The sequence below is a fragment of the Melanerpes formicivorus genome, unplaced genomic scaffold (genome assembly GCF_026170545.1).
Source record: "Melanerpes formicivorus ecotype bairdi unplaced genomic scaffold, bMelFor1.0.p_v2 SCAF_30, whole genome shotgun sequence".
In the NCBI taxonomy this organism is placed as follows: domain Eukaryota; kingdom Metazoa; phylum Chordata; class Aves; order Piciformes; family Picidae; genus Melanerpes; species Melanerpes formicivorus.
The window spans coordinates 7,686,211-7,699,699 of NW_027142382.1; the positions used below are offsets into that span (position 1 = coordinate 7,686,211).

Consider the following 13,489-nt stretch of genomic DNA (forward strand, 5'->3'; position numbering starts at 1 on the left):
ACAGAGAAGGTCCATCTCCTAAGACTAGATACCTAATAGGTACTCAGATGGCAAGGCTCACTTTCCAGCATCAGCAGAAGCATCAACCTTAATGTGCTGTTGTTAATTAACTGCTGATAATTTGCTACCAAAAAATGCACTTGGTTATTGCATTTGAGGAACGTCAACAATACATAATCTGAGGTTCAGATGTACAGAAAGGGATACTGTTCATAACTACCTCCCAAATATCCCAACTCTAATCCACCAGACATTGTCTCTTTGTTCCAGAATACAGACTGCATGAAAGTATTAGCCATCTCAGTATTTTAATGAAGCAGACTGGACTAAGGAGACTTTCTTAACAGGACATTAATGTTCTCCTTTATTCTGTTTTCTAGCCTACTTCCAAAAAAAAGAGCAGATCCAGACTGTTCTGAGTATCTCCATGTGCTGAACTGAGGGAAAAACATAAAAGGCAGGCAAAGAAAATGACTCTCTGTTCTGGCACATTTCAATCAATTTCTCCATCAGGCAGTGGCACACAGGTATACACAATAAAACCCTGGAGTTCTTTCTATTCTGAATAACTGATTCTGAGAAAGTGAAAGACACTGCAGAAACTCTGTTGGTAAACTGACAGCAATAGAAACACAGGTATAACTTTCTAAGCTAAACGCTACTTTACTGTATTTGAGACATACCTGAGATTGCACAGGTGAATAAGGACTCCCAGGCTCTCCACTTAATAGAGTTTCACTGTTCATTTTTGTCTTCAGGCAGGCAATGTAACGACTGCAGAAATCCTTGCAGAGTTCATTAACCTTTTCTAGCTCAAGCAGATGGATACGCAGAACTTGGATTGCTTTTACCATCTAGAGGGAGAATTAGAAAATAAAAATGAGGAACAAAGTAACTGGCAATTTAAAAATAGTTCATGTGACATCTAAGCAAATGCTACTGCACAGTAACAATGACAATCCAATTAAAGCAGAGTTACTAATTGCCAAGTGCTGACTAGAGTTCTCTAGCTCTGACCGTTACACTCCTGAAGTGCTAAAGGAATCTGTCTATACACACTCTGTGTCCTTTCACTGCATGAGAAAACTACCACACAGGAAAACCAAACATGACAATATAATCTTTGTCAAAGGTGACACATTAGGAAGATAAGAGCATAGGTACCATGTACATGGTACATGGAGCCTGTGTGTCCATCTTTATCCCATCATACAACTGTGGGTCATACACCACACAAGACCAAAAGGGAAGGAAAGTAATCCCATCCACACACTTCAAATGCCTGGTTGGAACAGGCTTGGCAAGCAATAGTTGTCCTGAGCTACGCATCAGAAATACCAGGTTCAGCTCCACATTTCACCCTGACCCAAGAAAAGCAGAAGTGTACAGATTAATTTGGGATATGCTGAGAAGACTCTTCTGTGACTTTGCATAAATATATCACAGATTGCTACAGAGGGTGAAATGTACAGGAAGTGGCCTCACTTATAACAAAACCACAATAGGTTTTACTTTTCTGTAACATCAGAATAAAGAGGTTCCAAAGGTCATCATACTGTTCAACAAAGCTTGAAATAATCAAAGAGCTCTTCAGCCCTAGAGCTCTGAAGTTCCTCTGCAACTGTATGACAGAGATTAACAGCTCTAGGTAAAGTAATTTGAGAACTTTCAGGTGAGGAGACAATTTCTGAACTACGAAGCACCAGACCAAATAATGCATCCATGCTTAAGCAAAAATTCAAGTGTGGGAGACAGACTGAAGGAGTTGGGGCTGTTCAGTCTGGAGAAGGCTCCGAGGTGACCTAATTGTGGCCTTCCAGTATCTGAAGGGGGCCTACAGGAAGGCTGGGGAGGGACTGCTCAGGATCTCAGGTAGTGATAGGACTAGGGGGAATGGAATGAAGCTGGAGGTGGGGAGATTCAGGCTGGAGGTGAGGAGGAAGTTCTTCCCCATGAGAGTGGTGAAGCCCTGGAATGGATTGTCCAGGGAGGTGGTTGAGGCCCCATCCCTGGAGGTGTTTAAGACCAGGCTGGATGAGGCTCTGGCCAGGCTGATGTAGTGTGGGGTGTCCCTGCCCATGTCAGGGGGGTTGGAACTAGATGATCCTTGTGGTCCCTTCCAACCCTGACTGATACTATGATACTATGTTTGTGGTAAGAGTACTTATCATGCTTACTGAGGGAGAAGGACTCAGAGGCTTGGATAGCTAATGGTATTACATACTGCATAAAAATAGCTTAGGTGATTGTAAGGGTCATGGCAGAAGACCAAAAGCAAAAATCAAATCCAGATGGTCTAAATTTTCATGAAGCAGTAACAACTTGAGGACATTCAAATATGTACATAACACATTGGCAAAGTAATTACTTAACGTTTTTATACAGCATGTAATTCCCATCATTTACTTGCTATGCTAGATCTCCAGTAAAAATATCCTCCAGTTTCATCAAACTGAATGGATTAGTTTTGAAGCATGGTGTAGAGATTGATTTCAAAATTAAAATCTGTCCTGTATGAAAGCTCCTTTACCTGGCCAGGATACTAAATTACTTAGCTTGTTAAGTAATCCACTTATTAATTCTAACTAAAAAAATCTACAGGGAGCTGAAGTTGGTTTTGATCAAAGCACGTGAAGGAGATCAAGGCAGGCAAACTCTGGTATGTACTCCACTCCCCACCATGATGGCTTGGGCTTTTGTTGTGACAAATCTTTTCCCTGCTTTGTTTTGCAGTAAAAAGACAATTTACTACTCTATTACAGGGATATCAGATTATACAAAGGAAACAGAAAAAGCACCAGCCTATGCAGCTGCAGGGCAACAGACAGAATGTGAACAGCCCACAGACACACAAACTGAAACCATAAGAAAAGGAACACATCCCTGCCTGGAAGTTGGGAAAACATGGAACAGGAAACTTTGCAAGCTACAGAATATACTTCAAGTCCCATAAGCCCTGGCCAACCCCTTCCTGTCATGCAGTGAGCATGATGTTAGCATGGTGTAGAACATATAATCCAGGTGGCTCTGTGTACACCTGTCCAGGGTATGTGTGGGGAATAGTCCTGCCCTTTCTACTGGGGCCAGTTCAAGTCAATAAATTATCTGCCCCTTATTCTATACCATCTGTGTCATGCTCAGCAGTAATTAACATCATACAACATACATCATTTACTGTCTATTCTCACCCAAAGTAAGATTGCTTTGGGATACACAACAGATTTCTCCAACCTCCTGACTCACCCACCAGGTACACCCAGGTCCCTGGGCAAGGGCAATCCCATGGGGTCACCTTTACCCGAAGCAGGACTAACGCAGACCTTTTCCCCTAGAACATGCTTCATGTGAACCATGGGAAATCTGTCTCCTTCTATGGCATATGGCAGTTTGGACTGGGCAGAGCCAGCTCCATTAGTAGGTTCTCTGGAGTTAATCATCCAAGTGGCTTTTGCTAGATGTGCATCCCAGTTTTTAAAGGTCCCTGCTCCGACTGCTCTCAGGATGTTTTTCGGCAGGCTGCTGCAATGTTCGACCTTCCCAGCAGCTGGTGTGTGGCAGGGGATATGATAACAGCCACTCAATGCCATGCTCCTGGATCCAAGTCGTCTATAAGGATGTTTCAAAAATCAGTCCCACCATGTGACTCAGCTCTTTCTGGGGTGCCATGCTGCCACAGGACTTGTTTTTCAAGGCCCAGGATGGTGTTCTGAGCAGTGGCATAGGACACTGAATATGTTTTCAGCCATCCAGTGGTTGCTTCTACCATTGTAAGCACATAACGTTTGCCTTGGCATGTTTGTGGCAGTGGGATGTAATCAATCTGCCAGGCTTCCCCACATTCACATTTCAGGCATTACCCCTCATACCACAGAGGCTTTACCTGCTTGGCCTGTTTGACTGCAGCACTCATTTCACATTCATGGATAACTTGTGCAATAGTGTCCATGGTTAAGTCCACTCCTTGATCTTGATCTTGAGCCCATCTGTATTGTTGCATCCCTTCCTTGATGGCTCTTTCTGGTTAGAAGGCCCACCAAGATAGACATAGTCCACCTTTATGTTGCCAGTCCAGATCCACCTAAGCCACTTGAATCACAGCAGCTTGATTTACCAGCTGGTTGTTCTGATACTGTTGAGTGGCTCAATTCTTGGGTATGTGGGCATCCACATACATACTATGGTCAAGAAGTTCTCTGCCTAAGACCAATACTTTGCTACAATTCAGCTGCCCTAATGAGTTTACCCCTGCACTGCCAGTTGTTTTCCTTCCACTGCTGTAGCCACCCCCCACAAAGCATTTCCCAGCATCCAGGAGTCTGTACAGATATAGAGTGTTGGCCAATTTTCTTGCTCAGCACTATCTAAAGCTTCCACCCCTGAAAACTGACTCGATTCACCTTCTCCCTCAGCAGCTTCTACAACCCATCAAGTGGGACTCTATGCAGGGGCCTTCCACCTCAGTGCTTTCCCACAGTGCAGCAGGACCTGTCAGTGAACAGGGCAGGTCGCATTTCATTGTATGGCGAGGCCTCCTCAGCATGTGTCACCTCCTCTGGTCACATCCCAAAATCTCTGCCTTCTGGCCAGTTTCTGATGACTTCTAAGATTCCTAGGCAGTTAGGGCTTCCTGTTTGAGCCTGTTGTGTCACCAGTGCAATCCACATGGTGTCAGTTGTATGATGGGTAGAGAAGACTCTTCCTTTGAACACCTAGCCCAGCAGCAGCAGTCAGGGTGCCAGGAGGAGCTGTGTGCTCCAAGCCCTGGCCAACCCCTTCCTATCATGCAGTGAGCACGATGTTATCACGGTGTAGAATATACAATCTAACTGGCACTGCACCACTCTGGGGGGTGGTAGCCTGTTCTCCCATCCCTTCTAGTGGGTCCAGTCAGCTGAAAGCAATACAGACAGCAAAATCCTTTGATATAAGTGCAAAGCCTAGAGGTATATGAAACAGCAGTCTTCTAAAACCACCCTTCAGCAGTGGCTGATGTTTAAATTGTCCTTAATTACCTTTAAACACAACCAAGTTAAACTATGTAAATTTAACTAGATTTTTACGAAAAAGATGTTCTGCTCCTTTCAGAATTATTAACAACTGTTCTGTAGTACTAGAATAGCCAGAGAGCTCAGGGACCAAAAAAACAAAAGCTAAAATTGTGTCATTCACCCCCTGTAGCAGACCAACACAGAGCACATGTATTAGTTAGTGCCTTAAAAATCCTCCCTTCATTGTAGATTTGCCTTCAAATTGATTGTTCCTGCTGGAAGGGAAAAACTAAACTAAATTAAAAATTGACCATAAACCAAGAATTAGTAACACTTAGCTTTCTGCAGAACCACACATAATCACACTACTCTTACAGGAAGCTGTGCTGCTGTGGTTAAGAAGGTAAACAAAACGTTGTAAATACGCCATGCCTGTCACCAGGACTGACTTACTCATTTACAGCGACACTAATTGTGGCCAGATGGCTCCTGGTCTCTTGCAGCCTAGATAGACTGAACAAATTTGTTGGAAGAAGCTCAATTTTTAGACTCACAGAATCACCCAGGTTGGAAGGAACCTCTAAAAGTCATCTAGTCCAACCACCCTGCAGTAAGCAGGGACATCCTCAACTAGATCAGGTTGCCTAGAGCCCCATCAAGCCTCACCTTGAGTATCTTCAGGGATGGGGCCTCAACCAACTCCTGGGGCAACCTGTTCCAGTGCTCAACCATTCTCATTGTAAAGAATGTTTTCCTAACATCCAATCTACTCAAATTTAAAACCATTGCCCCTCATCCTATCCCTGCAGGCCTTTGTAAAACAGTCTCTCTCCAGCCCTCCAGTACCCCTTCAGCCTCCCTGGAGCCTCCTCTTCTCCAGGCTGAATAACCCCAGCTCCCTCAGCCTCCTGTCTTCCTGCTTCAGCCACCTAATCATTTTCATGGCCCTCCTCTGGACCTGCTCCATCAGGTCCACGTCCTTCCTGTATTGAAGGCTCCAGAGCTGGATGCAGTACTCCAGGTGTGGTCTTAGCAGAGAAGAGCAGAGTGGCAGAATCACTTCTCCCAATCTGCTGGCCATACACCTTTTGATGAAGCCTAGACTGGCACTCTGGGCTACAAGTGCACACCATCTACTCATGCCCAGCTTCGTGTCCACCAGTACCCCCAAGTCCTTTTCCTCAGGGATGCTTTCTATCACCTCTTCCCCCAGCCTTGAAACTAACCTAAAAAAATCAAGAACTCTTGATAAAATCACCCATGTTAAACAGAAGTAATGCAAAGAAATGTTTCCAAACAGATCACATCAAGAGTAATATTTCATTCCTATGTTCTTAAAAAGCACACCTTAAAAATCTGTGACAACCATGTTTTTATTACTTAGTGCTACTGAGTAGAGTGTGCCACAGAACAATGAATTTTTACAACCCTTTTCAGTTGTGGAAATAAAACTGGAGCAGCATTTCAGAGAAATGCACAAAGGCAGAAGCAACCAGGAGATATATTGTGGAAACTGTTGTAAACAAAGGTAATAGTAGACTATTAAATGGAACCATTGAAAAATATCCACTTCTTGCTAAAACTGCTGTCCAGAGCATGCTCACTTCTAAATATATCATATATTAAATCTGGAGCCATCTTTAGCCCTAAGAATGCTTTAGACTGTGCCTACATCCTTTCTTTTTGGTGCCTCAAGCACGTGGTTCAAAGGTACGGAACACACTAGGCACTACCTTATTCACAATCCCCAGCTCATCTGTGTTTATCTAAAACACACCCCCACACTTTTTATGGATTCCTGGGCACATGACATGTGGGCAGCACATATGAAACAACCTCCATATACTGACAAATATTCTCAGGAAAATGGCTTCTCATTTGCAAAAAGACCCAACTGAAATAGATGCATTTACAGCTCACCTACCTTCCTGAACAAATCCTTCTGGGATGATTTACGTCTTCAGAGGAAGAACACAGAGCCTGGGAGATGGGTTAATTTGTTTCATTTGGTTTGATTTTATGGCTTCTCCCCCCAATTTTGAGTCCACAGCTATGAGACACAGCTAGGAAAGGTGTGACTGGAGGTTTATGAGACAGTTCTGTACATTACAGCAGTAAGAACACTTTTCAAGAAACACACAAGCATGGCTTGCTCACTCAGGAATATTCAAATGACATCAGCTGACTTCAATAGCTCTACAACTTTTCCTAACACAACTGAAAATTCAATAGGACAGTCTTTGAGAAAAGGGTACTGAATCCTTACCCCAAACGAAACAAAAAACTCGGGGGTCTTCAAAAAAGGCAGTGTCCTGTTCAAATACAAAAGTGAGAGCATATTTAACACCCCATGTTTTGTATTGCTTCTTGACCTGATAAAGCCGTAAGCAAACCTGCTCTGATTTCGCAGCTAACCCTACTTCGTGCAGGAGGTTGGACTACAGGCCTCCTGAGCTTGTAATCCAACCTGAATTATCCTATGGTTCTATGAATGTGGGAAAATGAAAAGAGCCACCCATAAATGGGAAGCATTTAGTCTAAGCAGATGCTGGACAAGAGATAGGAACCACTCCAAGGCAACACAAACTTTTTGCAGTGGTTGGGTTAACAGTAAGAAATAAAGAAGTGCTGAGCACTGAATGTCTTAAGATATACCTCCAAAATTTATCTGCACTCATTCTGAACAGCTTCTAAGATATGGAGGAACCTGCCTGTGAAGTCCTAAGTACAAGAGGACATGGAAACAAAGAGAAGCTGATTCATTGGTTCATTTCAAGATCTGTTAGAATAGAATAGAATAGAATTGCCCAGGTTAGAAAAGACCTCTGAGATCATCAAGTCCAACCTATCACCCAACATGATCTAATCAACTAAACCATGGCACCAAGTGCCCCATCTGGGCTCTTGTTAAATACCTCCAGTGATGGTGACTCCACCACCTCCCTGGGCAGCACATTCCAATGGCCAATCACTCTCTCTGTGAAGAATTTCTTCCTAATGCCCAGCCTAAACCTCCCCTGGCACAGCCTGAGACTGTGTCCTCTTGTTCTGGTGCTGTTTGCCTGGGAGAAGAGACCAACCCCCATCTGGCTACAACCTCCCTTCAGGTAGTTGTAGAGAGCAATAAGGTCTCCCCTGAGCCTCCTCTTCTCCAGGCTAAGCAACCCCAGCTCCCTCCGTCTCCCTTCATAGGGCTTGTACTTCAAACCCCTCACCAACTTTGTTGCCCTTCTCTGGACATGTTCCAGCAACTCAACATCTTTCCTAAACTCAAGGGCCTAGAACTGGACACAGGACTCAAGGTGTGGCCTAACCAGTGCAGTGTACAGGGGCAGAAGGACTTCCCTGTTCCTGCTGGCCACACTGTTCCTGATGCAGGCCAGGATGCCATTGGACTCCTTGGCCACCTGGGCACACTGCTATCTTATGTGCAGCCTACTGTCAACCAGTACCCCCAGGTCCCTCTCTGCCTGGCTGCTCTCCAGCCACTTTGACCCCAGCCTGTAGCACTGCATGGGGTTGTTGTGGCCAATGTGCAGAACCCAGCACTTGGATGTGTTCAATCTCCTGCCCTTGGACTCTGCCCATCCATCCAGCCTGTCGAGGTCCCTCTGCAGAGCCTCTCTACCCTCCAGCAGATCAACTCCTGCCCCCAGCTTGGTGTTGTCAGCAAATTTACTGCTGATGGACTCAATGCCCTCATCCAGATCATCAATAAAGATGGTAAAGAGCACAGGGCCCAGCACTGATCCTTGGGGCACACCACTAGTGACTGGCTGCCAGCTGGATGTGGCACCATTCACCACCACTCTCTGGGCTCGGCCATCCAGCCAGTTCCTAACCCATCGCAGCCATCCAAGCCATGGGCTGACAGCTTGGCCAGCAGTTTGCTGTGGGGGACAGTGTCAAAGGCGTTGCTGAGGTCCAGGTAGACTACATCCACAGGCCTCCCCACATCCACCAGGCAGTCACCTGATCATAGAAGGAGATCAGGTTGGTCAGGCAGGACCTGCCCTTCCTAAATCCATGCTGGCTAGGCCTGATCCCTTGGCCATCCTGTAAGTGCTGTGTGATTGCACTCAGGATGACCTGTTCCATGATCTTGCCTGGCACTGAGGTCAGGCTGACAGGTCTGTAATTCCCTGGTTCCTCCTTCTGGCCCTTCTTGTGGATGGGCACCATGTTGGCCAACTTCCAGTCCTCTGGGACCTGTCCAGTGAGCCAGGACTGCTGGAAAATGATGGAGAGTGGCTTGGCCAGCTCATCTGCCAGCTCTCTCAGCACTCTAGGATGGATCCCATCCGGTCCCCTGGACTTGTGGGGATCCAAGTGGCTAAGCAGGTCTCTAACTACTTCCTCCTGGGTTACAGGGGAACTACACTGCTCCCTGACTCCCTCTGCCAGCTCAGGAGGCCAGTTTTCTGGAAGATAACCTATCTTGCTATTAAAAATTGAGGCAAAGAAGGCGTTAAGCACCTCTGCCTTTTCCTCATCTTTAGTTACAATATCACCCTCCATGTCCTCTAAGGACTGGAGGTTGTCCTTCACAGAAGTGACCAGCCTAAGCTCTAAATGGGTTTTTGACTCCCTAATTTTTTTCCTACATGGCCTAGCAACATCCTTAAACATTTCATGGGTAACCTCTCCTTCCTTCCAAAGATGATACACCCTCTTTTTCCCCCCTTAATTTGTTTAGAAGCTCGTTGCCCATCCAGGCTGGCCCTCTACCCCAGCAGCTCATCTTCAGGCACATTGACACAGCCTGGTCCTGCACCTTCAAGAATTCTTTCTTGAAGCAGGGCCAGCCCTCCTGGACCCCTTTGTTTTTAAGGGCTGTTCTATCTGTGAAAATGAGATAGAGATGGCAAAGGACAAAAAGCTCCAAAAGATGATACTCCATATTAAGGGGATACAGCTGACCATGCCTCAAGAAAGAAGCATGTGCACTTGGGAACCTCTTCTAGGAATAGACCACCAAGATCTGGGGCTGAACAACAAACACCTCTCCTGGTACAGATGCCTGATATAAGGACTAAGGTGGATGCAGAGCAGTAATTCCAAAACAAGAAGGGAGTTAACACTCTTGGAAAGAAAGTGCACTTCTAGTACAGTAAGTATGACCACAATCCTTCAGCTTCTACTCCCTTCCCACAGGATTTGAGAAGGGAAACACTTCTTGTAGCCAATCAGCACTTACACCACGTTCAGAGAAGGCCAGTAGAGACAGAGACAGCATGAGTAACCAAGAATTAGAAAAGAGAAGACAATTGTTGACAACCAGAAGATGCCTGTAGAAGACACTCCAAGGCAGAGGATAATCTTGGCTCAACAGTATGTTGTGCCATGCATATCTGTAAGAGCTGAATATTTATTGGAAAATGTCATAAAGTGGTATTTCTTCTACCTCCCTGAAGAGTCCAAACTGTGTGGTCAGAGGCAGTGAAGTTGGAAGAAAAAGTTTCAAAGTTCTGTTTGCATCCAATAGTTCTTGAAGAACAAAAGTGTAACTACCACAGAAAAGACACTGTCATTGTGCATTTATTAAGGATAGCCTGGAACTCCTGGAAGAGCTTCAGTCCCAAGGCAACTTCTTCTGACAGGAACATCAATCTGCATTCAAATTAAAGACATACCTAGAATTTCAAGACTTCCTACCTCTCAAGGCAAGCTGATAAAATCTGTCCAGGAGCTAACACTGAAGCTTCTTAGTTTTCTTTCAACATATTAGAATTGAACTTTGCATTTTCCTGCATTACACTTCTCCTTGGAAGGAAAAGAGGCATCTTACACACCTCTGAAACAAAGGAAGAGACAACAATAGAAACTTCATGCTTCATGGAAACTGTAACACAGTTGTGGGGTTTTTTTGTTTGAGTGATGCAGATACTGAACATTGCTGACTACCACATGAATGTATGCAGAGAAAAAGAATCAAACATGCTTTGCCCAGGTCATTTCAGAGAGTACCTTAAACACTCATTCCAGGGGAAAAAGCCTTACAAAGGAAAGTGTCATTTATTCTACCTCTTTCCAAATTCTTACCATCTCTTGCTCTTCTAAATATGCTGAAGCTTAATACCAGAAGTTCTGACCTGATCTGTATTTACAGAAACATTCTCATCCATTTCACTGCAAACACCCTGTTGTGACAATGCACTTGGGAAAGTCAGCCTTGGGAAAGACTCTTGTCCTGGCTTAAACCAGCCCACTCTCCTGAGCTCCCCTCCCCCCACCCTGATGGGGGCAAAATTGTTCTCTACAACTACTTGAAGGGAGGTTGTAGTCAGGTGGGGGTTGGTCTCTTCTCCCAGGCAACCAGCACCAGAACAAGAGGACACAGTCTCAGGCTGCACCAGGGGAAGTTTAGGCTGGAGGTGAGGAGAAAGTTCTCCACTGAGAGAGTTGTTAGGCATTGGAATGTGCTGCCCAGGGAGGTGGTGGAGTCACCGTCCCTGTAGGTGTTCAGACAAGGATTGGATGTGGCACTTGGTGCCATGGTTTAGTAGTCATGAGATGTTGGGTGATAGGTTGGACTTGATGATCACTGAGGTCTTTTCCAACCTTATTGATTCTATGATTCTAAAAGTAACACATGAAAAAAACCCTCTAGGTTGAGATATGGAATTTAATGAGATAATATGATACACAATTACTTGAGCCTACCTGCAGAAAAATGCAGCAGAAGCAGCAGCAAAAGGCAGCACTAAAAGGGTACCCCCCAACCAAGCATGCAGCAGCCAGCCCAGTGGAGAAGACCAACACCCCAAAACTGGCAATCAGAAGCAGCAACCAGAACAGGAAGCCCCTCATGTCACAATCTGAGCTTCAAGCCCCATGATACTTTGCTCCATCCAGCACTGTCATTTTGAAGCTGGCACAACAGCAGCATGGCATTGAGTACACAGCTGCAGATTCAACTTGACCCATGACAATGCTGCAAAAGTAAAAGGCCTAGTATTACAATTTCTGTGTTGACCCTTTGCCATGTCACTTCATCAGCTGTTGTTGGAGTGGTTAACTAGAAAGAACAGAATCCATCCATATATTAAAAAATGGTTGAAATTTGGTTTAGAGGCCAAGCTTAGAAATTTATGGATATCCTTGAAATTAAGTTTCAGGAGGGTGCTATCTGAATTTCCCAGTGCTGAAATCCTTTATACTACTAAGGTAGGAAACATCTGATTAATTCAGAATGGGAACCAAAATACCAAAGTGACATGGTAATCTAGACTACTCAAATTATAGGTAAGCATACACTGCCTCTTCCAATCCTGGCAATGTTTCACATTACATACTCATTCGATTGACAGCTGCCTAAACATGAGCCAGCAGTGTGCCCAGGTGGCCAAGAAGGCCAATGGCATCCTGGCCTGCATTAGGAATAGTGTGGCCAGCAGGAGCAGGGAAGTCATTGTGCCCCTGTACTCTGCATTGGTTAGGCCACACCTTGAGTCCTGTGTCCAGTTCTGGGCCCCTCAGTTTAAGAAGGACATTGAGACACTTGAAGGTGTCCAGAGAAGGGCAACAAGGCTGGGGAGAGGCCTTGAGCACAGCCCTGTGAGGAGAGGCTGAGGGAGCTGGGATTGTTTAGCCTGGAGGAGAGGAGGCTCAGGGGTGACCTCGTTGCCCTCTACAACTACCTGAAAGGTGGTTGTAGCCAGGAAGGGGTTGGTCTCTTCTCCCAGGCAAGCAGCTCCAGAACAAGAGGACACAGTCTCAAGCTGTGCCAGGGGAAGTTTAGGCTCGAGGTGAGGAAAGTTCTTCACCGAGAGAGTCATTGGTCATTGGAATGTGCTGCCCAGGGAGGTGGTGGAGTCACCATCCCTGGAGGTGTTTGGGAGGAGACTGGATGTGGCACTTGGTGCCATGGTCTAGTCATGAGGTCTGTGGTGACAGGTTGGACTCGATGATCCTCGAGGTCTCTTCCAACCTTAGTGATACTGTGAGACTGTGAAATGCTTTGATTATTCTAAAGCAGAAGTTTGGTTTTCATCCAGAGGATCACAGAATGTTGGTTGGTTTGGATCACATGAGGTTGGTTTGACCTGGCAGGAAGTTCATTAGGGCAGTGCAGAGTTACTTCTAACTTGAGTAGTCTAGATTAGCATGTTACTTCGGTGTTATGGTTCCCATTCTAAATTAATTAGGTGTTTCCTGCATTAGTAGCATAAAGAGGCCCTACAATCAGTACCTGTGACCCTTCATAATTTAATCAGCCTACAGGCAGCAGGGAGCATGAAATGATATCCTGCTGGTTTGGAGCTCCAAGTTTAGCTCTGGCTCCAAGTTCAATGACTGCTCCCAAGTAAGCATTTACAAGTTATTTGATTGACTGTGCAGGGGCTAGATAAGAGCACAGATGGAAAGTAAGAAGTTTTCTGGCCTACTTGCTCCACCCTTCTGGCCTATTCTAATTAGTGGTCTTCATTGGCTTCTCTTTTCAAGTGGAGTTAAAAAGGAAGGGATGGCAAGAACACAAGACATAACCAAGGTGCAGAATA

At 45.2% G+C, this 13,489-nt stretch overlaps 1 protein-coding gene across 6 annotated transcripts in view; it reads right to left on the minus strand.

The window, feature by feature from the left end:
* PKNOX1 (PBX/knotted 1 homeobox 1) overlaps positions 1-13,489 on the minus strand; it is a 59,377-nt gene that overhangs the window by 19,113 nt on the left and 26,775 nt on the right. For 4 of the 6 annotated variants that reach the window (XM_068155192.1, XM_068155188.1, XM_068155189.1 and 1 more), the window contains one exon: positions 684-854. In XM_068155192.1, the coding sequence (XP_068011293.1) occupies positions 684-854 (171 nt within the window). Of the gene's footprint in view, positions 1-683; positions 855-7,254; positions 7,301-10,643; positions 10,715-13,489 lie in introns of those variants that run through there. The other 2 variants (XM_068155194.1, XM_068155193.1) reach the window with 2 other exon arrangements.